Raw genomic sequence first — 25,668 nt, forward strand, 5'->3', positions numbered from 1 at the left:
CCGGGGGCTGGTTGGGGCCATGAAACAAAAGAAACCCTGAGAGAGGAGCCGCAGCCTCTGCCGCCGCCCGCCCGCCCGCCCGCCGGCCACTGCCCCCACCCCCGGCCACCCCGCCTTCTCCTTCCCTCTCGTCTCCTCTCCCCTGCCACCGTCCCTCCTTCTCCTCCTCCTCCTCCTCGGGTCCCCGGGCGGTGGTGCGCTCTCCGGCTGCCGCTGCCGGCTCCCCTGAGGAAAGGTGTTTGCGCTTTGAGCAGGGCCCGGGCCCGGTCGGTCATGGGGCTCGCCGCCCGCCTCGCCTGACACGGTCTCCCGCCGCCGCCATTGACAGCGCGCTGCTGCCGCCGCCGCCGCCTCCGCCGCGATGCCGAGCGGCAGCTCCGCGGCCCTGGCCCTGGCGGCGGCCCCGGCCCCCCTGCCGCAGCCTCAGCCGCCGCCCCCGCCTCCCCCCCCGCCGCTGCCGCCGCCGCCCCCCGGGGGTCCGGAGCCTGAGCGGGACGGGCTCCTGCTGCGGGAGCGCCTGGCCGCGCTAGGCCTCGACGACCCCCACCAGGCGGACACCACCGACCCGACGCTCCGGGCCGCGGTGGCGGCGGCTCAAGCTCAGGCCCGGAGGATGGTGGGGCTGTCCCCGGAGGAGCGGGCTCACCCCGGCCGGCCCGGGGCCCCGGAGACGGCGGAGCTGGAGCTGGAGCTAGAGGAGGAGGAGGAGGAAGCAGAGGTGGACGGGGACCTGCTGGAGGAGGAGGAGCTGGAAGAGGAGGAGGACGACGAGGAGGAGGACCACGACCGGCAGCCGCTGCTGCTGCTCTCGCCGCCCGCCGCCGCCGCCGCCGCCACCTCCCAGAGCCACCCGATTCCGGGCGGGTCCCTGGGCTCGGTGCTACTCCCTGCCCCGGGCTTCGACGCTCGGGAGGCGGCGGCGGCGGCGGCGGCGGCCGGGGTGCTGTACGGAGGGGACGATCCCCAGGGCATGATGGCGGCGATGCTGTCCCACGCCTACGGCCCCGGCGGCTGCGGGGGGGCGGCGGCGGCGGCGGCGGCGGCCGCGCTGAACGGGGAGCAGGCAGCTCTCCTCCGGAGAAAGAGCGTCAACACCACTGAGTGCGTCCCGGTGCCTAGCTCCGAGCACGTCGCCGAGATCGTCGGTCGCCAGGGTGAGTAGCGGCCGGGCACCGGGGCAGGGTGGGGACAAAGGAGCGGGGAGCAGGGCGGGCGTGGCGAGGGGGAGGAGAGACGGCCCCGGGGCCTCCCCCATGCGAGACCCGCCGGCTCCCCTCTGTGCTTTCGGGGACCAGAGTTTGTTCAGGTCCGGGGGCTGCATCGGGGCGCTCCGGGGCGAGATGCCCGGCTGGCGGGGTGGTCTGGGGAAGGAGGACTTTGGGTGTAGAGTCCAGGTGCCTCTTCAATGTTGCCTAAGGTAAAAGGTAATCAGGTCTATCCCCCCGAAAGTAAAGTGAGTTACAATTTGGCTGGGGTCCGTGACAGGAGGGGTTGAAAGGCGGGTTCAGTGGGAAGTAGACCCGCGGACTCGGGGGACCGTCCAGCTGCAGGTTACAGAGGTTTCCATAAACTTGCTCGTATCAGACAGACCGAGCCTGCAGTTTTCGGTGTTCTTTATGTAGCCTCTTCTGGTAGTGGATTGACCAAAGCAGACATTGCAGAACTAGTTAACTTTGAGAAGGGAATGTTGGTGTGATACATATTTGCTCTTCTCTTCGGAAACTTGCCATTTGAGGAGGAGCTGCCTCTTCCGAGATCTATGTTGGATTGGTGATACTTAAGTGTGTTTCCGAAGTGCATCATACAAACACTCAATACCTTGGTTTGTTTTGGTGGTGGTGTTTTGTTTTGTTTTGTTTAAAACACGATTAAATATATCTATAATGGCAACTGTAATGTGCATTCCAGTTAACAAGGTTCATAAATGTATGTATTTAAACAGTATTCGGTAAATTCTCCTTTTGCCAGCACCTCAGTACTTCAGACAAACTCCTCCCACGTTGCTGAGACAAAGAACCTAGGTCTCACATTCCAGGAGTAGATTTGTGAAGGTATAGGGAACGTGAGGCCCAATCATTTTAATATCATACATCTTTTTGGCAAAGAGCGGATGGTTTTTGTGTAGTCTATATGAATTAAAGGAATAAAAGTCATCCAGTATCACCTACCAGAGTTGGGTACGTTTTTAACTAGATCTTTAGCCTTACCCACTTCTCTTGCTCTGCTTGGCTGACAGCATTGTTGGGGTCATTGAAAAAAGATGGTGGCGCTGCAGCCCAAATGAGCTCATCTTTCCCAAGTGGTCTAAAGTACACATAAATAAAAGGTCTGTTAAAATGGTGGTTTCAAATGTCAAGATTTTCTCATTTCATTCCTTTAGGATTTTAAAAGGCAAAATCATCTGAAATTTAGAGAGATTAAGTGGCTCATTGCAAACTTCCCTGTGCTGTGGTATCGTTGAGAGGTGGTACAGTTAAACTGAAAAAGGAGTCCTACAGTTTTAGCCCGGTGAGACACTTTATTTGAAAGTAGTGGTCATCTAGATTCCAACCCTTCTTTTTACAAAGGGGGAAACTGAGATTTGAAGTGCCTTGTACCAGTAGTAAATCGGTAGAATTTGGATTCAAACCCAGGTTTTCCAACTCAAAATCCACCATACTACCACTACTTTTTTTGTGAAAAATTAAGCATGAGGGATTGTGCTTAGCTCAGAGTGCTGAGAGGGAGGGGGGAAAATTTAGTTTCTATCTTCAGGGAGCTTATAAAACTTGTATGAAAGCTGCTGTGTGCATAAATAACTACAATACAAAGCAGTATATAAGTGTCATTAAAATGGTTCCGCCGAAGTGGGATGGGAGTTGAGGTAAAAGTTCTTAGCCAACTTCACCATGGCTCAGGGTGGTGGTGATGGTCCCCCTGGAATAGGAGCTAGGTCTTAAAGAATAGGGAAGGATTTTGATATCTAGATATAAGACAGGAAAGATGCGAGTACATGTGAAGAGAGATAGGAAAGAATTGCAGAGCCTGTTTAATAAATGTGGACATAGTCTACTTTAACTGTAAAATAGGGCTCTTAAGTCAGTTACTAATAGCTGAGGCTGGAGAGGAAGGTAAATGCAACTGGATCAGAGTTAAATGCTGTGAAGAAGTGGGGGACATTTATATGGTTCCTATTAAGTAATGGACAAAATGTTACCTATTTTTCAGAATATTAGTTTGGAGGTTTTGAACTTAATAATACATACTAATTTTCAGTAGCCTCTCATTAACTGTTTCCCTTTTGTTTTAAAACAGTATAAAGTTGACGTTAATCAGGTTTTCATTTACAGTACTATCTAAAACCCATAAACCAAACTAAATGAGTTAATCCCAGGCTTCTCACTGTACTGAGTATCGAGACGTAGTAAATAAGATTGGAGTTCTAGGTTTTTTTTTCCCCTTGGGTGATGCTAACTGTGGCCATATTTTCCAAACCAAAATCACAGACTTACAAACACATGGTTTGACAAAAGAATACTTCAACAGCATAGCCTTACTGAAAGTGCTCTTTTCTTTAAATCCTTTTCTGGAGTGTATAGTAACCAGAGGTACACTTAATTAACCAGGAAACAAACAGGATCGTGTTTCTTAGGGATGTGGGTACAATTTAAACTTCATACTTATTAATTATTTTCCATTTAGTATTGAAGTCACAACTTTAGGGGGAAATAATAAATTTCATGTTATTCTGTGTCTTGTTTTAGAGTAAAGACTCATTCCCTTTCTCATAGTTTATACCATTTCACTGGCATGAACCTAATTTGGTGTTGTCATTGACCTAAAGAAGCTCCTGTAACAGCTAGGTATTTCTACCCATTTAATTAGAGAACTAGAAGAGATCTGTTATGCTTTTCAAAAACATGTTTCCTTTGAACAGTGTAGTAATTTGTCCCCTGTAACAGGGGTCAGCAAACTATGGCTCTTGAGCCAGCTCTGCCAAATCTGAGCTAAGGGTGATTTTTACATTTACCACCCCTGCCCTCTAGGATGTAAAACAACAACCTCATTTCATATTTCATAGGATCATAGATTTAAATCTGGGTGTCAGAGTCATTCTTTCTCATTTCACAGAGGAAGAGGCTTAAGCTAAAGAGCTTACTTATCTTAGAATATGAACCCAGGTCTTTCAGACTCCCAAGTCCAAAGTTTTGTCTAATATTCATCACTGCTTCTCTTTTTGTTTACTTTTTTTTAAGTGACTAAAGCTAGATGATTTTTTCTATTCTTGGAGTTTTGTGTTTTGTTTTGTTTTTTAATGGAAAAAAATTTTTGTCCTAAAGATCTGTTCCTGCCATTTATTCATTACCAGAAGCCACCATGCTATTTGACATCTCTTAATTGGTTCTGTAAATTATGTCACCAATGGAGACATTTATGACTTCAATTAAGAAGCAGGTCATAGTACAAATGGAATTCAAAGTCACAAAGAGCCTTTCCATGTCAGTAGCCTCTGGGTAATGTCTTTCAAAATTTTAAGAAGAAAAACAAAACTTAAATTTATTCCAACCAATATGTGGGTGTTTGTAAATATTTAATTGGTCTGGGAGTAGTGGTTTTCTCTCATTTTGAAATGAAAAGTAATGTGGACTAATTGAAAGGATAGAAGTGAGAACTCTATCAAATGTAAAAGCTCTATAAAATTGGATTATGAAAAGACATCATGGTACTTAAGTTAGCCGTGGAAAACCATTATCAATATTTGTTTAGTTATGGGGTTGTCCCCTAGTTGCCAATGTTCTCTTTCTTCCAGTTATGTTGAGTACTTGTACATCCATCCCCACCCCATAGCCTTCTGCTTCCAGAGGGCAGGTTCTCCTTTTGTGTTTGCATCCTGAATGCCTACCGCTTTTATATTTGTTGGATTGGATTGTCACTCAGCAAGCATTTATTAAACTCTTAAATATGTGCCAGATGCTATTATTTTTAAGGGAAGGCCCTAACAGCTGGAGGGACTGAGAAAATTAAATGTTGAATGAAGCCAAGGAAACTGAGGCAGAGCTTTCCTAAGCATGAGGCATAGCCATTACAAAGGCATGGAAACAAGAGATGGAATGTAATGTGCTAAGAACAGTAAGTACACCACTATGATTAGATCCTAGTGTGTGAAGAGAAGTAAAGTGTAAAGGAGGAAAGTGCCAAGTTATGAAGAGCTTTAAATGCTAGACAAGATTTTATATTGGATCCTCAAGGGAACAGGGAGCCATTGCAGTTTTCTGGGTAGAGATTGACGTGTTCAGTCAAAATACCATCATTTGCTTAGGTAGATACAGAATTGACTAAAAGAGGACAAGTGGTAGAATTCTGAGCACTAGGTTTCATTTATAATGTTACAGTAATGGTTGAGTCATCTTATTGTCTGGTAACTCAGGGTTTCACTTAAGATATAATCTGCTGTCTACACTAAAGTCAGATCAGTCAGTAAACATCTATAAGCGTCTTCTATGTGCCAAGCATTGTGCTAAGCTCTGGAGATTTCAAGAGAAGCAAAAGACAGTCCCTCCCCTCAAGGAGTTCACAGTCTAACGGGAGACATAATAGGCAAACATATGTACAAACAAGCTGTATACAAGGTAAACAGGAAATAATTATCAAAGGAAAGGCACGAGAATTAAAGAGGGTTGGTTGAGAAGGATTTCCTGTAGAAGATAGGATTTTAGTTGGGAATTAGAAAGGAAGTCAGTTAGGTGGAGATAGGAAAGAAGAGCTTCCAGGCATGGGAGACAGCTACAGAGAATGCCCAGTCTTGTCTGAGAAACAGCCAGGAAGCCAGTGTCACTGGATCAAAGAGCACCTGTCAAGGAGTAAAGTTAGAAGGCTGGAAAGGTAAAGGGATGGATTGGGGAGCAGGTAGGTTATAAGGGACTTTGAATGCCCAAAAGAGGATTTTGTATTCTTTTCATTAATGGCTAGGATGTTTGTAGCGCTTATAGATGGAAGATAGTTCTTTAAATTCTCTTCCTGCTTTATGCTCCACAAATGGAAACATCACTTCTCTGTTGACCCAATGGTATGGTATATGTTGCTGCCATAATTGTTATAATTATGTTCCAAAGTAATTACTTTGAGTTTCTTCCCAATTTCCTGGGGTAGTCCTACTTAAGATTCTCTTTGTGGATCAGCTTTCAATTTTTAGCACAGCTAAACTGTAGTTATTACTACACACTGTTAATAATTATCTTAGCCTATACAATTGGCAGGGTTTAGAATTGGAAGAGACTTTAGAGATAATCTAGTCCAATCCCCTCATTTTACAGATGAAGCCCAGAGAACTTCCAGGTCTTCCTCAAGGACACACTAATAATAAATTACAAAATCTTAGATCCAACCCATACATGAACAAGAATCTTCTTCTGCAACATACCCAACAAGTGATCATCCAGCCTTTGCTTGAAGATTTTCAGTGAAAGGAGAAATCGCTATCTCTTAAGTCAAGCCCATCTTTGAATAACTGCAATCTAAGAAAAAATTTCCTCATGGCAAGCCTGAATTTGCCTGTTTGAGATTCCCACCCATTGCACCTGCTGTGCTTTCTGGGTCCAAGCCTAAACCCTCTTCCACCGGACAGGCCCTCACACACTTGAAAGACAACAATTATGTTCTACTCTGCTTCTCCTCTCCAAGCCACCATGATCTTATCTTCACCAGTTTATATGTTCCCATTTCCTTCAGCTGATCTCAGGGCCATTCATGATCCTAGTTGTCCTCCTTTGGCCACTATTCTAGTTTCTCAGTGGCCTTTCTCAGTGCTGTGAATAGAGCTCTGGGCCTGGAGTCAGAAAGACTTGAGTTCATATGTGGCCTCAGACACTAGCTGTGTGACCCTGGACAAGTCATAAATGTTTGTTTACCTCAGTTTCCTCAACTGTAAGCTGGGGATTATAATTGCACCTAGCTCACAGGATTATTACGAGAATCAAGCAAGATAATCTTTGTAAAAGGCTTATTATTAGCACAGTACCTGGCACATAGCACTTAATAAATGCTTATTTCCTCCCTTTTTAAAATCTGATATATGTAAATAGTTGCAGTATTCCAGATGTGATCTGCAGAATACTGCTGTACTGTTACCTCCTTACTGCAAACTACAATGCATTAGATTTTTTGACTTATATCAGTGTTGCCTAGTTGAGTTTATGTTATATTAAAACCCACGAATCTTTTTAGATACATGCTGCTATCTAGCCAAACATCCCCTAGTTTGTCCATATAAACTTGTATTTATTCATATACCCAAATCTATGATATTATATATGTGAGTATTCCCTCTATTGATGCAGCTCACAACCCAAATATTCAATTTTAACCTTATCCCTATTACATTTTGTTTTTTCAAATTTGGCCCAACATTTTAAGCTTTCAGGATATTTTTAGGCTCTTTCATCCAGTGTTAGCCATTTCTCCTACATTTACCATCTTATAATAATTCCTTTAAGTATCCTATCATAGATGAAAATTTTAAATTTAGATCCTCAGGAGAACCTGGATTAAAATTTAAATTTCTGTGCTATGTTGACCATTTCATATGTGATTGACTGAAGCAATAGTTTCAGTGTGTTCAACTTCATATATGTACATATGTACATTCACTTTTCTGATTTTCTTACTCTAGAATTTTGATGTTTGACAGGGAAACATGAATAGGGCTAACTTTATGGCTTGAATTACATTACTAAAAATCTCATTCTCTGGGAGAAATATTTTTTTAATGAATGCATCATGGTTTTAATATAACTCGTATTCTTAATTTAAGAGCAAGAGGAGGAGGATTAAAAAAGAAGGATGACCTAATGGATAAGATGGTCTGAAAGCTAGGAAGACCTGGGTTCAAGTCTAGCCTCCTAATAAATGTTGATTGATTGACACATGCTAGGTCATGTGATCATCACCCTCATTGCCCTTTAGGCAACTCTCTAAAATTAGAAATTTCTAAAAAAAGGTCTGATCTTTTATTTTAAAGGGAATTTCCTCTCCTCGGAGTTCTTTATGACCTATGAAGTTCGTAAATTTACCTATGGAGTTCGTAGGTCCTATGAAATCATAGTTCTAGTTTCTATTTCAATTTATTCACTATTAATAAAGAGTGTATCGTTTGCAGAAAGGTAATGGTGTGTTAGGTTAATTACTGATTTCAGATACTGTAGTAAGTAAGGCTTGTTGAAATCATAATTGACTGTATCTCATCAACAACATCTTTAAGAAATATACTTCGCTAGAATTTATATATTTAATCTTAATAGATCAGTTTGCACTAGCAAACCATTGGGAAAGACCAAGTGACTGTAACTCTTTTGCAAGTGGGTGGAGATTGTCTTGCCTTTTCTTCCTGCCTTGTTCAGCTAATGAACAATATTATTCACTGGAGAGGAAATGGAAAATAAAAACAATTGCATTTGAAGGGTGTTTTCTTTACCCCCTAGTTACCAGCCATTTGGAAGATTATTCAAGAAGTTCAAGTGTCTTAAAATTCTTCTGCAGAAGATTTGTACCTATTTGTCTGTCCCTGCAACCTTTCTAAGGTGGGGGTACACTTCTTGGTTTGTTCTTTTGAATGTTAATATGCTGTTAATCAGTGGTATCAGACTCCAAAAGGGATGGGGTCCATTAATCTTTATGTAAGGATCCCTTCAAATCTTTTGTGTATTTATTTTGTATAATTTATCACAGTGATACTTACCTTTATAGAAAAGGTAGAAGTTTGCCACCAGAAAATGCTTACTGCTATTTTGGAAAGTAGTAGCTTAAATATTAAATGTCTTGTTCTTTAAGCAAACTGAATGCTTTATGAAAATTGTTCTAATTCAACTAGCAGTTTCTGGAATGTGATTGTTTTAATTTCACAGAAATATACATTGTGAACTTCAGATTTCCTTTATCTTGCCATTCTTGCTTCTGCACAGGCAATATTAGTATAGTGTAAAGAACATTTAACTCCCTATTCCATTAAGTTCTGCCAAATTCCCTGATGTTCGGCAAGTCACTTTAACTTCATTGAGCTTCAGATAGGAAGGAGAAAGTGCCTACCCCATCTACTTTTAAGGGATGTTCTAAGGATCAGTAGAATTGAATCCGAAAGCATTTTTTTGCTATACAAATGTGAGGTAAGGCTCCTAAATTATTTTGAATGGTAAATCTGATTTTTAGTCATTATCCTCAATCTTTTCATCACTATTGCTGCTTTTTTTTTTTTTTACCTTCCAATATCCTTTAGCATTTTCCCCCTACTTGTCACAGGTCTGGCAATTTGTCTGGGTTTAATATTTGAGTAGCTGTTAGATATCTATCACTTTTCTTACTGTTACTGCTTGTAAGGGGAAGAAACAATGTCTGCCTTCTAGGATCTTGTAATTTTAAAGGAAACAAGAATGTGGATTGCAAGTGGATGTTTATCATTATTTAAAACAGAGGAATCAAAACACATGACCACCAGCAACTCCCCAAGTGCCACAGAACCAGATTACAAGTAATTAGGAAATGTTTAAAAATAGAAATGCAATAAAACTTTAGGAAATGTTATATTTTAAAACTGTCCATATGCAACCCACAGTACAATGTAGTACTGCATATAGACTTATAAAGGTACTAATGAAGAAAACTTGAACTTTTGTTTTAGGAAACACCAAATTGGCTCTGTGATAATCTCTTTTGAATCATCTGTTGATAGGAATTTTAAGGAGCAGTACATAACAATTTTCATTGCTTTTGTTTAAAATAAATTTCATTTCTTGTGCTTCCCTACTGGCTATTATGCTTTTTAATTTCCTCTAATGCTATCACTGGTTACCATAGAGATTTGCAAAGATTAACACTGGTGATGATATTTAAGTCTCTGAAAATAGTTTTCTAATGGTAGTGCTGATAATCTTAACTATAATGATGTGAATGAATGCACAAATTAATGCAGCATTGTTATAAAGTAACATATGTACTCTGTTAATTTAGTAACTAATGGGGAAGCTTTTCTTAATAGAAACTCTTTACTGATTATTCTGTGTAAATATAGTAGAATATCTTTTTAATGTTCTTTAATAAATTATTTGTGCATATCTTCTTTCTCTTTACCTCCCCAAATAAACTGTAAGCTCCTTGAGGTTAGTAATTGTGTTTGAGTCTCCAAAGTTCGATGTATAGATAGTAAGCACTTAAATGCTTAAAATCAATTTTGTTGAATGCTAATGCTGGAGTATAAAGGGAATGTATTTCTGTATCATTGAATTTGTGTGGTTATAAGAGTAATATGAATTTACTTCAATATATATGTGGGGCATATGGTCTGACCTTAAGTAAAGCTGTATAACTAAAACCGCATAGTGTAGTGAAATTGGTTTTTGTAATTGAATTTTACTATAGTAAAAAAAATTCTTTAAAAAGTGTTAATTATTTGAGGTTTGGAAGACAGCTGTAAAAGTGTTTTGAACATACTAGTTTAAGGATAGAGGGAAGATTTAGAAAATTAAGCCTACAAATCTTTAAAATTCATTTTTACCAACTATTTTTCTAGTTTGCCTGTTCACAAATATTTTTGGCACAGTGGAAAAGACTGGTGCTGATTGATTCTGAAGGCTGGATTCTGATCCCAGCTCTACTACCTGCTGATGGAGTGACCTTAAACAAATTATTTAACCTCTTTGAGAGGCTAGGTTTCCTCTCTGTAAAATCCCTTCTTACCTACCCTTTCCACCTAATCAAATGAGATAATAATGCAACGCAAAAAAACTCAACAAATATAAGGATTTAATGTGAAAATAAATGGTGAGATATACTTTCTTTTAATTAACATTGTCAGATTGTTTTTGTGCTGTCAGAAAGAGATAGGGTTAGAGACTAAACCTGTGATTTCCTTGACATAGGAAACTCCTTTTACCAATGCCAGTCTGTACTTTTTCTGCATTTTATAATCTCAGAAAATTGGCTACCTAGAGCATTGAAGTTAAGTGACTTGCCCACAATCGCAGCTAGTATAGGTCTAAGTCTGTGGGCAGATGATTGCCCATTAGAATGGCTAGTGTTACTTTCAAGTAGTAACTCAATCCAACAAGCATTTTTTAAGTGCCTGTTAGAAAGTGAACAAACTCTGGATACAAAGACATGTAGTCCCTGTCCTTCAAAAAACCTGGCATATGTGTAGTGGAATAACCATTTTATAAAGTTTGGTATGTCAAACTTGGGGGCTAGGAGGGACAGTTTGGTAGTTTATATGTTGTTTTTTGGGGGGGTTTTTTAATTAAAGGTATTGTTTTGAAATCTTAATTTTCTAGGCAAGGGGATTGAATTAGTTTGAGAGAATCATTGAGATAAGTCAGAGATAAAATGTTTACTGTTGAAAGTGATATTTCTTTAAAATTACATTTTACATATATAAAAGGCATGAAAATACGTTTTTATCTACCCTGGTTAAGATGCATAAATCTACAAATTAGGCTACTTTTCAGGAGTTAAACAAAGATCAGTATAAAATGTTTGCAAAATGAAATTCTGCTTTCCCCTTAATTTCCATGTTTTAATTTGAAAAGTTCCTTGAGGACAGGTGCTACATTCAACCCATTTATATCCCCTACACTTTGTACATAGGTACACAATAAATTAATTTTAGATTGGTTAAGATGGTGGGTAGGTCTCATGGCATTCTGGGCATTAAAATAAAAACAGTAATAATATTATGCCCTGGTTCTCTCCTAAAAATAGACCTCCTTGTAGCACTTACTGAAACTCTGGGATATCTTTTAACTGCCACTCTTCAAAACCACAGAAAATTCATCCAACCCAGAGGAATATATGACTTCAGAACCACAGCTTTCTGGCATTTTCTTCTTTTAATGTATGTTTACTGCAATATCTAATAAAATTGACTCCTGTTTCCCCAGAAGATGTTGACATATTCCTTTTATGTTTCTATGGTGCTTTTATCTTTTTTTCAAAATATAGTCACATTTATTTTCATTTTAGCCTCACAGTAGACTTGTGACTTAGATAAGGCAAGTGATTGTATCCCATTTTACAGATGAACTGCTTAGACTCACATGACAAGCAATTGGCAAAGTCAAGTAAAATCTGGTCTATTGTTACTAGCCCTTTGTTTGCACCAGATAGACAACACTATTAACTTTTAATTCGATAGACTGAAAAATACTTAGTTCTTGAAGTTTCAGTTTAAGAAAACTGATTATGCAGTTTTCTTATGTACATTTTTTTAAAACATGGTTTACTGCTTAATCAGAAATCAATCCTAGTCTGGTTTACTCTTGGTTTTTAGAGTAATGTGGGACAAGTTTCAGTGTGACTTGAATATTACAACTTTAGAGTTAAACTTCCAATTGGGTCCCAACTATTCTGTGGATTTTGTTGTACTTTAATGTAAATTGTTCTGTGGGCTTTTTTTTATTCCCCAAAAAGATTGGGGGGGGGGAGAATAATGAGATATTGTCTCTTAACTAGTTCACATTCATGAGGTTACACAAACTTGCAAAAAACAATTTTTAAAATCTTTTTTATAAAAATTGTGAAGGAATGAGTGTGTAGAAGAAGATTTGCTAACCTAAATTTCAATTCTACCTACGTAATAGGTCCTAGGTATGAGTAGATATGGGGCAGCCAGGATAGAGCACCAGGACTGAAATCAGAAGACTTATCTTCCTGAGCTCAAATCTGGCCTCAGATGACAGTGACTAGCTATGTGACCCTGGGCAAGTCATTTAGCCCTGTTGGCCTCAGTTTCCTCATCTGTAACATGAGCTCAACCAGGAGATGGAAATCACTCCATTATCTTTGTCAAGAAAACCTCAAATGGGGTCCCAGAGGCAGACATAACTAAAAAACAACCAAACAATAAAATTAGTAGATGATGGCCTGCTCCTTTTTTAAGAGGAGATAGTTTGCCCTGAACAACCTAATTCGTTATTGGTAATGCTCAGAACAAGTACTGAAGGTATTATCTATGTGTAGCTAAAAAGAGATGTCATTGACAAAGAATAGAGCAGATAAAGTTTATAGCCTTTTAGAACATCAGTTAGCAAATTCATGAATCAGCCTCCTTTTTACAATTTTATATTGTCAAATGTCATTTGGTTTCTCTTTTGTGATGCTTCTAACTATGTTCAGATATTTGTAAAGAAAAATTTGTTAGCTTTTGAGTATTGTCAATGTTACTGTCAATCTTTTAGATTCATATAGTTTATCACATATAGGATATTTCTAATTTTAAACTCAGACTCACTGTCAAAGACCAATCTGCAAGCATTTATTAAGTGCCTGCTGTGGACTAGATACAGTGATAAGTGCTAGGGATAGAAAAAAGGACCAAAGATACTCTAATAGGGGAGATAATCATGCACACAGCTAATACACAACAAAATAGGTAAGAGAAGACTTGAAGATAATCAACAAAGGGAAGGTATTAGCATTTTGGGATGGGGGTGGTGGGGATATGGTCTGAAAAGCCTTCTTGTGGAAGGTGGGATTTTCCCTGGGACTTAAAGGAAGCCTGAAAAGCTAGGAGGTGGCAATGCTGTGGGAAAATTCCAGGCTTAGGGAATGAATAATGAAAAAGGCCAGAGGCAAGAGTTGCCATCTCTTGTGATAGGTAGTGGAGAGAGAAAGATCAGATATAGGAGTCAGTAAACATTTATTAAGTGCCCACTATGTTCCAGACCCTGAGCTAAGGGATCTGAAAAAAGTTCATAGATAGATCTTGCCCTCAAGGAGTTCACAATCTATTTGGGGGGCCAGGCACGATAGTCATAATCTGAGAAGGTGATAGTTACTAAAATTGATTTCATCTTGTAGAAAGTTGAGTTTCTGGATATAATGAAGTCCATCACCTCCACATCCCACAGAGGGGGACTATACAACCCTTTTAGGGGCATGAAAGGAAAAAAAGCATGAGGGGAATCCTTTTAGAGGAAGAAATAAGAACAGATGGACACAGTTTTGCAACAGTGTACCATAAATAACCTGTAGTAAATTTAAATTATCTGGGAACTAACTCCGTATTACTACATGCTAATAATAGGTTAACCTGCTTATAGCTATACATAGAAGTTCAAGTCATGATTGCTTACTTCCATTTGTGTGTGGGGACATTTATTTTTTGTTTTTAAGTTTTGGAAACTTGAGAAAGGGTGGGTAACTTAGAACTGAATACAGTAAGTATTTTCACTGCATTTGTGAAGTTGTAGCATTTTAATGACAAATCACTTTACCTCTCCGCCTTCCACTTTATAAATGGGAAAACAGTTAACCTGTGATAAACTATTCAAAGTAATTAATTTATTAGGAAGTGCCATTTTAGTATTTAACATTGTATTGAATGCAGTTCTACTTTAGTATTTATATCATTATTTTCTAATTTCTTAACCTTTTCCCCCAGCCCTTCTACTGTATCATATTAGTTGAATTTAAAGTTAAATTTTAGAGGATAGTTGCTCTATAAATATGCTTATTCACTAAGGTAGCAGTAAGAATTTTGAGGTCTTTTGACTTGGTGTGAAAAATACACATTTGACTTTAAAATTCTGTTTTCTTAAGAACTGCTTTATATTTTAATACTTCAGTGGGTTTGTCACCTGCCAGTTTTGCAGTTTGGAGGCAGCTGGTGGTACAGTGCATAGAGAGCTAAAGAGTCAAGGAGATCCGAGTTCAAATTTGGCTCTAGATGCTTATTAGTATGGGACCCTGGAAAATCACTTAACCTCTGTTTGCCTTAGTTTCCTTAGCTATAAAATGAGAATGAAAATAAATAGTACCTACTTTTCAGTGTTGTTGTGAAGATAGAGTGAATTTTTTAAAAAGCTGTTGGCTTACGAGTGTCTCTGATAAGGGCCTCATTTCTAAAATATGTAGAGAATTAAGTCAAACTTAAAAGAATACAAGTCATTCCCCAATTGATAAATGGTCAAAGGATATGAACAGGCAGTTCTCAGATGAAGAAATTAAAGCCATTTATAATCATATGAAAAAAATGCTCAAAATCACTATTGATTAGAGAAATGCAAATCAAAACAGCTCTGAGGTACCACATCACACCTATCAGATTGGCCAACATGTCAAAACAGGAAAATGATAAATGTTGGAGAAGATGTGGGAAAGTTGGAACACTAATGCATTCTTGGTGGAGCTGTGAAACGATCCAACCATTTTGGAGAGCAACTTGGAACTATGCCCAAAGGGCTATAAAACTGTGCATACCCTTTGACCCAGCAATAGCACTTCTAGGGATATATCCCAGAGAGATCATACAAATGGGAAAAGGATCTACATATACAAAAATATTTATAACAGCTCTTTTTGTGGTGGCAAAGAATCGGAAATTGAGGGAGTGCCCATCAATTGGGGAATGGCTGAACAAGTTGTGGCATATGAATGTAATGGAATACTATTGTGCTGTAAGAAATGACGAACAGGCTGACTTCAGAAAAACTTGGAAAGACTTGTATGGTCTGATGCTGAGTGAAGTGAGTAGAACCAGGAGAACGTTGTACACAGTAACAGCCGCCTTGTGTGATGACTAATGTTGATAGAGTTGGCCCTTCTCAGCAGTGCGAGGATTTAAGACATCTCCAAAGGCCTCGTGATGGAAAATGTTATCCAAAGAAAGAACTATGGATTTGGAATGTAGATCGAAGCATGCTGTTTGCTATTTTTTTCTTCTGTTGTGTTTTGTTTCCTCTTTTCTTGTGGTTCCTCCTATTGGTTCCAATTCTTACAACATCACTAATGTGAAAATATGTTTAATAGACATGTATATGTATAGCCTATAACAGATTGCATGTCATCTTGGGGAGGGAGAAGAAAAATTTAAAACTCGAAAGCTTATGACAGTGATTGTTGATAAATCAAAATAACGTAATTTTTAAAAAAGCTGTTGGCACAGTGCATGGCACGGAGTAGGCTTGTCCTACTTATAAATTACTTGTCCTTTCCCTACCCATATACCCCTTCATATCATGTATGACTCTTTTTTGTGCTTTCTCCATAGATCTACTCAGGTAGCTAAATACCTTTCCATAGTTTCGTTGGTTTGTTATTGTTGCTAAACAGTTTTTAAATAAACCGGCACACCTTTGAGCTATATATTCTTTGTTACCAATTTTCCTTTTCCAAACATTACTTTGATGTAACATCTTTACGCAAAAAAAAAGTCCCAAGTAAATGGAGCTATTTAATTTCCACAAAACCATTAAATACATTATGTGAAGTTCAGCCATAGTTACACTGTAACATGGGGCATGATAAAAGCATTTCATAAATTGATAATTATGCCTTCCAAAGAACCTTAAAAATCAATAGCAGAAGCAGTTTGGTTTTATACTGTGATAGCAAATTACAATCAGCAGACTAAGTAAGTTTGTTAATTTTACTAAAGGATGTAAATATTACAGTTCCATGATACGTTTTTAACTGATAGGTTTGTTCTTTGCTTTAATACTTTCTAAAATATCCAACACTGAATAATTTAAGATAATGAACATGGAGTTTTCTTCAAAATAATTGAAATTTCTTAAATTTTCCTCATTGTTATACCAGAAAGCAAGTGAAAATATGTCCCTTTAGATGTGTACTCAAATTGTGAAGCTCAGTTCATTTCCTTATTTAAAAGTTTATTGGGGCGGCTACATGGCACAGTGGATAGAATACTAGCTCTGGAGTCAGGAGGACCTTAGTTCAAATCCAGCCTCAGACACATAACACTCACTAGCTGGGCAAGTCACTCAACCCTAGTTGCCTCACCAGAAAGAAAAAGTTTATTGAATAATGTGGGAATTTATTTTGCTTGACTGTATGTTTATAACAGTAGTTTTGTTATAAACAAACACCAGATATTGACTTCATCTGAACAATTTAAAGCCTTATGGAGAATAATATAATTATAATAATAATTGCTAGCATTTATATAGTACTTTAAGGGTCTGCAAAGCGCTTTAAATATATTCTCATTTGATCCTTACAACAATCGTGTATTATCTCCATTTTACTGATGAGAAGACTGAGACAGAGAGGTTCCTAGGGTCACATAGCTTAGCATCTGAATTCAGACCTTTCCAACTCTAGCTCTCTCTTCACTGCAACCACCTAGCCACCTTTGAATAGACACTGATTTATGAAAGGTTAAGGTTAGTCAGTAGCTAAGCATCAAATGACAGTATGTTGTCAGAGTTAAGGTTAAGTTAAGTTAAAGAGTTAAGAAGGAAAAGGTTACAGTGCTCTAGCTATGGTGGTTTAGAATAATAGAATTGAAAACTGGAATTTCAACCTTCTTATTTTGTAAATGAGGAGGAAATTAGTGAAAGGCAAGGAAGACTAGATCAAAATAATAGAGCTTACTAGAAGTGAAGTGACAGTCAATAAACATTTATTTAGCACCTACCCTGTGCCCGGCACTACACTACCTGAGGATGCAAAGGAGCTCGTGGTGAGTCTAATGGGGGAGACAATGTGCAACATAGGTAAGATAAGTGAGAGATAATAATAACTAGCATTTTAATTATAACTAATAATAGCTAACATTTATATAGTGTTAATATGTGCCAGTCACTATGCTAAGTGCTGTTTACAAATATCTTCTTATTTGATCCTCACAACACCCCATCGAGATAGGTGCTGTTTTCCCATTTTACAGTTGAGAAATCTAAAGTGAACAAAGGTTAAACTTGCCCGAGGTGTATGATACCTGTGGTTTGAACTCTAATCCTCCTGCCTGGAATTAAGGAAGATTTGGAAAGGCTTCCTGAACAGATGGTGGGATTTTAGAAGGAACTTGAAGGAAGCCAAGGGAATTCACATTTCCTGACTTCCAATCTAGTGTTTTTTCTACTGTGCCATTTTAGCTGGCCTTTTTAAAGGACAGATATTGAGAACAGCATGAGCCAAAGATACAGACCTGGGAAAGTGTAATGAACCATTTGTCTGATCTTTAGTTTTATGGGGTAGGGACAAAAAAAAAAGGCAGTTTGTAGCTAGCTTGCAGAGGGTCTTTAGCCCTACGCTAAGGAATTTGGATTTTGATGGACACTTCCTTTAAGGAGAATGAGATTCTAATACCCCAAACTAGCCACTTGACTGCATGAAACCTACTGATGGCTTGCTCTCACTACCAAGAGCAACAATGGGCTTTCAGACTTCGCAGAAATGCTCCTTAACTCTAAGAATGTTAATTCACTCAGCTCCTAGGCCTCATCCTGAGACAAATTAATCTTCTCTGTTGCTCTAGCTGTTAAAGTGGTGAGAGAAGTGAAACCAGAATTTATCAAGCTAATCACATCCATGGCACCTACTCTCTGGTATCTTGCCATCTGCCCTGAAGGTGCTTATCTCTCCCTCTCCCTACCCCGACCTCCACCTCTTGCTCTGGGAATAATGAAAGATTTCCTTAGCTATTGGAAAGGATAGGAACATGTGCTATAACTTCCCCCGCTTCCTTCAAATCTCAGCTAAAATCTCACCTTCTACCAAAAGCCTTTCCCAATCCCACTTAATCCTAGTGCCTTACCTGTGTTAATTTCCTGTTTGTCCTCCATATAGCTTTTTATGTATATATCTGTTTACTTCTTTTCTCCTCCATTGAATTGTCACCTACTTGAGGACAGGAACTACCATTTACCTTTCTTTGTATCCCTAGGGGTAAGTGTCTGACACACAGCAGATGCTTAATTGACCACTAAGAATCCCTAATACACTTTCATTCTCCTCTAGAAGCTTATGTGGCTCCCAGTTATCTGTAGAGTAAAGCCCTTCCCAATCTGATTCCATGCTATCTTTTCTGATTACATACATACACTTCCTCTCACACTGTGCTGTAGCCAAATTGACTTACCATGGTGCTGTACACTGTATCTACTTTGTGCCACACACCATGTCGATTAACACTGGGGGATGCAAAGAAAGGCCAAAAAAAAAAAAGTCCAACCCAAACCCAACCAGTCAAGTCCCTGCTCTTAAGGAGCTCACAGTGTCATGAAAACATGCAAACAGCTATGCACAAACATGATAAATGTAGGATAAATTGGAGATGGGAAGAGGCACTAAGATTAAGAAGGAGACTGGGAAAGGCTTAGTGAATAATGTGGGAGTTTAAATTGAGGCTTGAGGGAAACCAGGAAAAAGCTCCAGGCATAGGGGATAGCCAAAGAAAATGCTCAGGGTTGGAGGGTCTTGTGCTAGGAATATCAAGTAATACAACCACAGTGGATGGAAGAGTAAGTGATGGAGAAGGGCAGAGGAAATAAGGTGAAAGAAGACTGCAAAGGTAGGAAGGGATCCTCCTTGCTTCTTTTCTGAGCCTACGGTAAATAAGACATAGCACCTGCAGGTGAAAGTCTGCATCTCCATAGAAGCTGTTTCCCAGCATGATAAATGCAGCGAATGGGCTGGAACCATTGCTATTCCAAAGGTACTTGGGTTCAGGGGCCTGGACTATCTGCTTTGGGGTTTGAGGGGAGGTGGCAGTGGTGGCTGTGGTGGTGCTATGACTTGCCTGGCACATGCTGTCTTTCCCTAAGAGTGTCTTGCTCTGCTTCCTGATTTAAAAAAAAAAAGGGTTAAGAATCCTTTCCTTAGAAGCAAGATTTATACAGCCTTTACTGTATGCATGGATTTATTGCTGTCTCCTCATCTTTTAGGGATTGCTAACACCCAGGATTCAGAAGAGTCAAATCTAAAGCTCAGCAAGCTCCAAAAGTGTATCAAAAGAAGCTAAAAGGCAAGGCTGAGACTAAATCTTTGGCACTAATATTTCAGAAATGACTGCCATATCTGACTTGGTCTAGTGCTGCCTCATCTTTCCTATACTTCATCCACAGATAGAAGTTATAAAATGACAATGAAGTTCCCGGGACATTTTTATTCTATTTCTTTTCTTCTCTGCTTTTCCTTGATAACCTTATCTAGTTGACTTTCCACTTCTATCCTGGTCTTTTTGCATCATGCAAATCCACTAGTTGATTAAAGCTGCTTCTACTTGTTGATTAAGCCCTGACACTTCACCTGTTTTCTGTTTATCTGGTGTACATGTGGCCTCAATATCATCACTAGAGGGAGGGGGAAGTAGTTCTAACCCTTTCTTTCCCTATGTCTACCTCACCCCACTCCACTCACTTCCCTAGCATCAAGTAATTTCGGTTTTTTTTTTACAGTAGAAAGAAAACTTATACAGTGATGACAGCTCCCACCATGAGTACGAGAACTGTTCTGACACAACTTCTTACCCATAATCTCCAGACTTCCTGTGACTCCCTTAACCTGTAACCTTTCATTGAATTTGGTTCGCTTAGCTTGGCAGCTGTCCCTAGATAGAGAATTGGTTTTCCATACATCAAATATAGCAAACATTTTATCTTAGCCATCATAAGTATTGGTCTTGGAAGAAGGTGAGATAGAAGGAAATTAAGCATTAAACATTCCATGAAGCAGCTGATAGGAAAAAAATAATACAAAAAAAATCCCAGAAGTGAGCTTAATCACTTTTGAAATTCTTTGTTGAGTTAAGATAGCATAAGTGGCAAGAATGCCATTCCTTTTATGTTGATATGTGTGGGCTTTTTTGTTTTGAAATTTTGAATGATCTGGTTCTCTGAATCTGTTGTTAAGTATTAGGACCTGAATGAATCTGTATGCTAATGTTCCAGGTTTCTGACCTTAGAATTCAATGAATGTTATATATGAGGTCCTTATTATATATTATTATTTCAGATACATAGAAAGTTATTTAATATTGATTATAGACTCCCATTTCCCAACCCCCAGTTTGAGCTGGAGGCAGAACAAAAGCATGGCACCATGCCTTTCAGCTCCTGTAGTGTTGTAATAGAAATTTGATGTCATGCTTTACAATCTTTGCTTGCGTTAGTAACCTTTAACTTTTTGTTTTCACATTTTTTTTCTGTGCAGCAGTTTTGATATATAAGAATTGGGACAGGACACACAGTAATTTAGACTCCTCTTTTCTTCATTCCATCTTCTACATGCATATCTGAAAATCTCAACCCCTTCCTTAAAAAAAAAAAAATACCGCTACCATAGATACTTATTGCCTGTAGGATAAAGTACGAACTCTTCTGTTTTCATTCAAAGTCCTTCATACTTTGGCTCCAACCTCTCTTTCCAAACAGTTCTCATGTCCCTCTGTCCCCTCACCCCCACTTTATGTGCCAGCCAAATTGTCCTACTTATCCCATACATGATATTCAGCTGTCATCTTGTCTTTGCACAGATTGCCACCTCCCCAAAAGCTGTCCCTCTTTCCCATTTTCCAGAATCCCTAGCTTTCTTCAAAGCTCAACTCAGATACTTTCAGACCTTCTTGATCTTTGTAGTTCTTAGTGCTCTATGGCTTCCTGCCTACAAAACTACTTTGTATTTACTCTGTATGTGTTTTGTAGTTATTTACCTACATACATGTTTTCTCCTAGGAGGATTTTGTAAGACCTTTAATGGATAGGTAGGGAACTACAGAGTAGGTTGGTTTTGTTTGTTTGTTTTTTGTTTTTTCTTTGTAGCCCCCTGTGCTAGGCACAGGATAAATAAATCCTTATTGAATTGAATCATCTTACTGTAATTATAAGTTGTTGACCTAGTTTTCCTATATGTAATAGAGTTTATAGTGTCTTAACATTGTCATTGTATGAATAAATAAAGCCAAACTAATTTTTAATGAGCAAGACATGAGATTCTTTAACAAATTATTGACCTTAAATTACTCTGCTTATGAGTATTTCAAAGAACTATGTACTCAAGTGGCTGTGTCTTGCCTCCTTATAACATTTACAATTTTCAGGTAGTTTTTGGATCTGCATTTTATAAATTTATGTGTCAGAGTTATTACTGGAATTTTAGAGTTTTTAGCCATCATGAGCTATCTGTACAACAGGATAATCTCTTGGTTGATCCAGATTGTCAGCTTGGACAATGTGGGAGGGGGGGCCACTCATGTTCTGTTGTTTCCATGATTCAGTTATTATAATTGTAACTGCTGAGTGTAAGAATGTTCATTCATCATGGTACACATACCTTATTATTTAGCTATAGGTACTTTCCTAAAAGTAGCCCCTCTTCTAGGACCCTTAGTTTTATAGTGCTGTTGTTCGTTCTCACAAGAATCTCCTTCTGCTTGATCATAGTCCTTAACAGTTATCTCTTCCTATGCATGACAGTGGCCCTCTATCTGATAATAAAGGCCACCTTCCATTACTTGGAGTGACAATCTCTATGTGTTGCATCCTGAATAAAATACAATATTTATATTGTATTTTGTATAGTTGGTGGAGAAAAATGCATTTCATTTTATATTCTCTTTCAGTGGCTATGCACTTGTACAACAGAGGACACAAACTAAAAATTGATTGTTTTTGCCAACTATCTAGTTAAAATAAGTGATAGATACTAAATGATTCCTTGATTTCTGGCAGTTATTAGTATTCAGAATAGGAAAGTGTTAACAGTTTTCCAGTGATTTCCTCTGGTTCCAATACCACAAGTCATTTGGCATTATAAAACATAAAAAAAAAGTGTTGATTATTGGATCCCCTCCCCCTCCCACTAAAGGCTATTTTTTTTCTTTCTCTGACAGGTTGTAAAATTAAAGCACTAAGGGCCAAGACAAATACATATATCAAAACACCTGTTCGTGGTGAAGAACCTATTTTTGTTGTCACTGGACGGAAAGAAGATGTAGCCATGGCCAAAAGGGAAATTCTCTCAGCTGCTGAGCACTTCTCCATGATTCGAGCATCTCGTAATAAAAATGGTCCTGCATTGGGGGGGTTGCCATGCACACCTAACTTGCCAGGTCAGACCACAGTCCAAGTCAGGGTACCTTACCGTGTTGTAGGACTGGTGGTTGGACCCAAAGGAGCAACAATTAAAAGGATTCAGCAGCAGACCCACACATACATAGTTACTCCAAGCAGAGATAAGGAGCCTGTCTTTGAGGTGACAGGTATGCCTGAAAATGTAGACCGAGCACGTGAAGAAATAGAAATGCATATTGCCATGCGTACTGGAAACTACATTGAGCTAAATGAAGAAAATGATTTCCATTACAATGGTACAGATGTGAGCTTTGAAGGGGGCACCCTTAGCTCAGCATGGCTTTCTTCAAATCCAATTCCTCCTAGCCGCACCAGAATGATATCCAATTATCGAAATGATAGTTCCAGTTCTTTGGGAAGTGGTTCTACTGATTCTTACTTTGGAAGCAATAGGTTAGCCGACTTCAGTCCAACAAGCCCATTCAGCACAGGAAACTTTTGGTTTGGAGAAACACTACCATCTGTGGGCTCAGAAGATCTTGCAGTTGATTCTCCTGCCTTTGACTCTTTACCAACATCCTCCCAAACTATCTGGACTCCTTTTGAACCAGTTAACCCACTCTCTGGTTTTGGTGGTGACCCTTCTGGTAACATGAAGACTCAGCGTAGAGGAAGTCAGCCATCAACTCCTCGACTCTCTCCCACATTTCCTGAAGGCATAGAACATCCACTTGCTCGGAGGGTTAGGAGTGACCCACCGAGTACAGGCAACCATGTTGGCCTTCCAATATATATCCCTGCTTTTTCTAATGGTACCAACAGTTACTCCTCTTCCAATGGTGGTTCTACATCTAGTTCACCTCCAGAATCAAGACGAAAGCACGACTGTGTGATTTGCTTTGAGAATGAAGTTATTGCTGCCCTAGTTCCATGTGGCCACAACCTCTTCTGCATGGAATGTGCCAACAAGATCTGTGAAAAGAGAACGCCATCATGTCCAGTTTGCCAGACAGCTGTTACTCAGGCAATCCAAATTCACTCTTAAATATATATATATATATATATATACATAATATTATATCTCTATATGGACTCTTAAAAGCATGGGTATAATGGTACCCCCAGTAAACTTCCTAATGAATTCTTATGACTGTTATCAGGCTTTATTGGGATTAGGCTAAAGTTGTTAGTAAACTTGTATTTTCTAAAAGGCTGCTATGGTAACACTAAACCTAGGTGGTCTCTGTCTCCTAGTTTGGTTTTAATTACTGTTCTAGTAAACAGAGACATAGCTCATGTAAGACTGATTAAAAGTTGAGTTCAACTCGGCTTTCATAACATAGAGATGATAGGCTTTGTAGGCCTATGAGAGAAGTTGTGACTTCCAATATTTGAAGGCATTAAGTCCCGTAGCCTAACCATATTAAAAGTTTATGGAGGGTACTTGGCATTATTGATCTATCAGACACTTCCAGTGCTGCCTTCTTTACACTGCCAGTTTTGAAAAACAGGTTTTTTATTTTACAACAACTTATGCCTAATTCTGCAGGATTGCAAGTAACTTTTTAATGCATAGTTTTGACTTATTGGAATGGATAGGGCTGGTGGCAGTTAAATAGATCACTGTTAATAATTTGGGAAGAAAACTGCTGCATTGACCTTCATCTCGCCCAGAGTTCTTGTGGATGGTGTGATCAAAGGATCAGGAATGGATTTGTCTCAATTGTGAATTCCTACCCATTGTCTCTCTTAATGTAATGTGGAAAAATCTGTTTGGATTTTTCTCATTTCACTAAGAGCTTTGGGGTGCACATATTTTGGCTAATAGTGAGGATGCTAACATTCCATTCATTAGTCCGATCAAGCTATTATTAATTACTTTTAGAGAGTATATAGATCTAAATGTGAAACATTTTTATGTTTGATCCATATTTGTCTTGCACATTATAAATATATTTTATTTTTAGTAATCGAAAGGGGGGGTGGGTGGGAGGGATAACAGTGCCCTAAGCGTGATACACAAAAAGCAGCTGTGACAATTACCTGCAATCAGTTTACTTCATTTCAAACCTATTTCCAATCATAAGGAAAGATTTATTTAAAATGAGCTTTTACATTTCAACCTGTGGATGTCTTTAACTTCATCATCCTCAGTACAACTCCAAATCTGTGTTGGCATCAAAAAGGACAAAACGGTATCCCAACGGATTTTTCTACTAATTATTTTTGAAGCATTATTTTCCCAAGGCGCAAAAGAGCTTTTTTTCTCAGTATAAAAAAAAATGAAATCCTATGTGTATTGAACTAGTAAATAAACAAATTTTATTTTTTATTTCCACTTGAAGAGTTACATTTCGTATAAAAGTTTACAAATAACGGTTTTTATTTTGATTTTTTTCAGTATAAAAGTTGCCTTGATGGCATATTATGATGTAATGCATACCTTTAATGCTAATTGCTTGTAGGATAGTTAAATGTCAGTATTGAAGCCTAATCTTTAGCTGCCGTCTTGTAGATATGAACGAATGTTCACCAAGCATGTATTTTGTATTTTATTGCATCGTACACTGCAACTAATAAGCCAAGGAATCGACATATATTAGGTGCGTGTACCATTTCTATAAACTACAAACTAAGAATGATAAAACTATCAATATAGTTTAGTATTTGCTAATTTTACTACACTTTTTTGTTATGTATATGTAGGGAGGTCATAGGGATTATAAATTCAATTTGAGTAAAGTTTAAAAACCATATATTTTATGATAAAGGGCCTTTAACTGAAGATGGCCAAAGCACTGATATTATATATTTGCTGTAAAGAGAATTATAAGAGTTTTATTTTTCTGATATTAAAAGTTACTTAATAAAGACTTGTTTCCATTAACTTGAA

General features: G+C 38.8%; 1 protein-coding gene across 1 annotated transcript; it reads left to right on the forward strand.

Annotated features, from left to right (window-relative positions):
• Window positions 1-117: 117 nt before the first annotated feature.
• Window positions 118-25,668, forward strand: MEX3C (mex-3 RNA binding family member C). The gene is made up of 2 exons (XM_020972317.2): window positions 118-1,154; window positions 22,595-25,668. Exons 1-2 carry the CDS (start codon window positions 362-364, stop codon window positions 23,818-23,820), a joined length of 2,019 nt encoding a protein of 672 aa, XP_020827976.1. The 5' UTR covers window positions 118-361; the 3' UTR covers window positions 23,821-25,668.

This window comes from Phascolarctos cinereus, unplaced genomic scaffold (genome assembly GCF_003287225.1).
Source record: "Phascolarctos cinereus isolate Bilbo 61053 unplaced genomic scaffold, phaCin_HiC Scaffold_4;HRSCAF=312, whole genome shotgun sequence".
NCBI lineage: Eukaryota > Metazoa > Chordata > Mammalia > Diprotodontia > Phascolarctidae > Phascolarctos > Phascolarctos cinereus.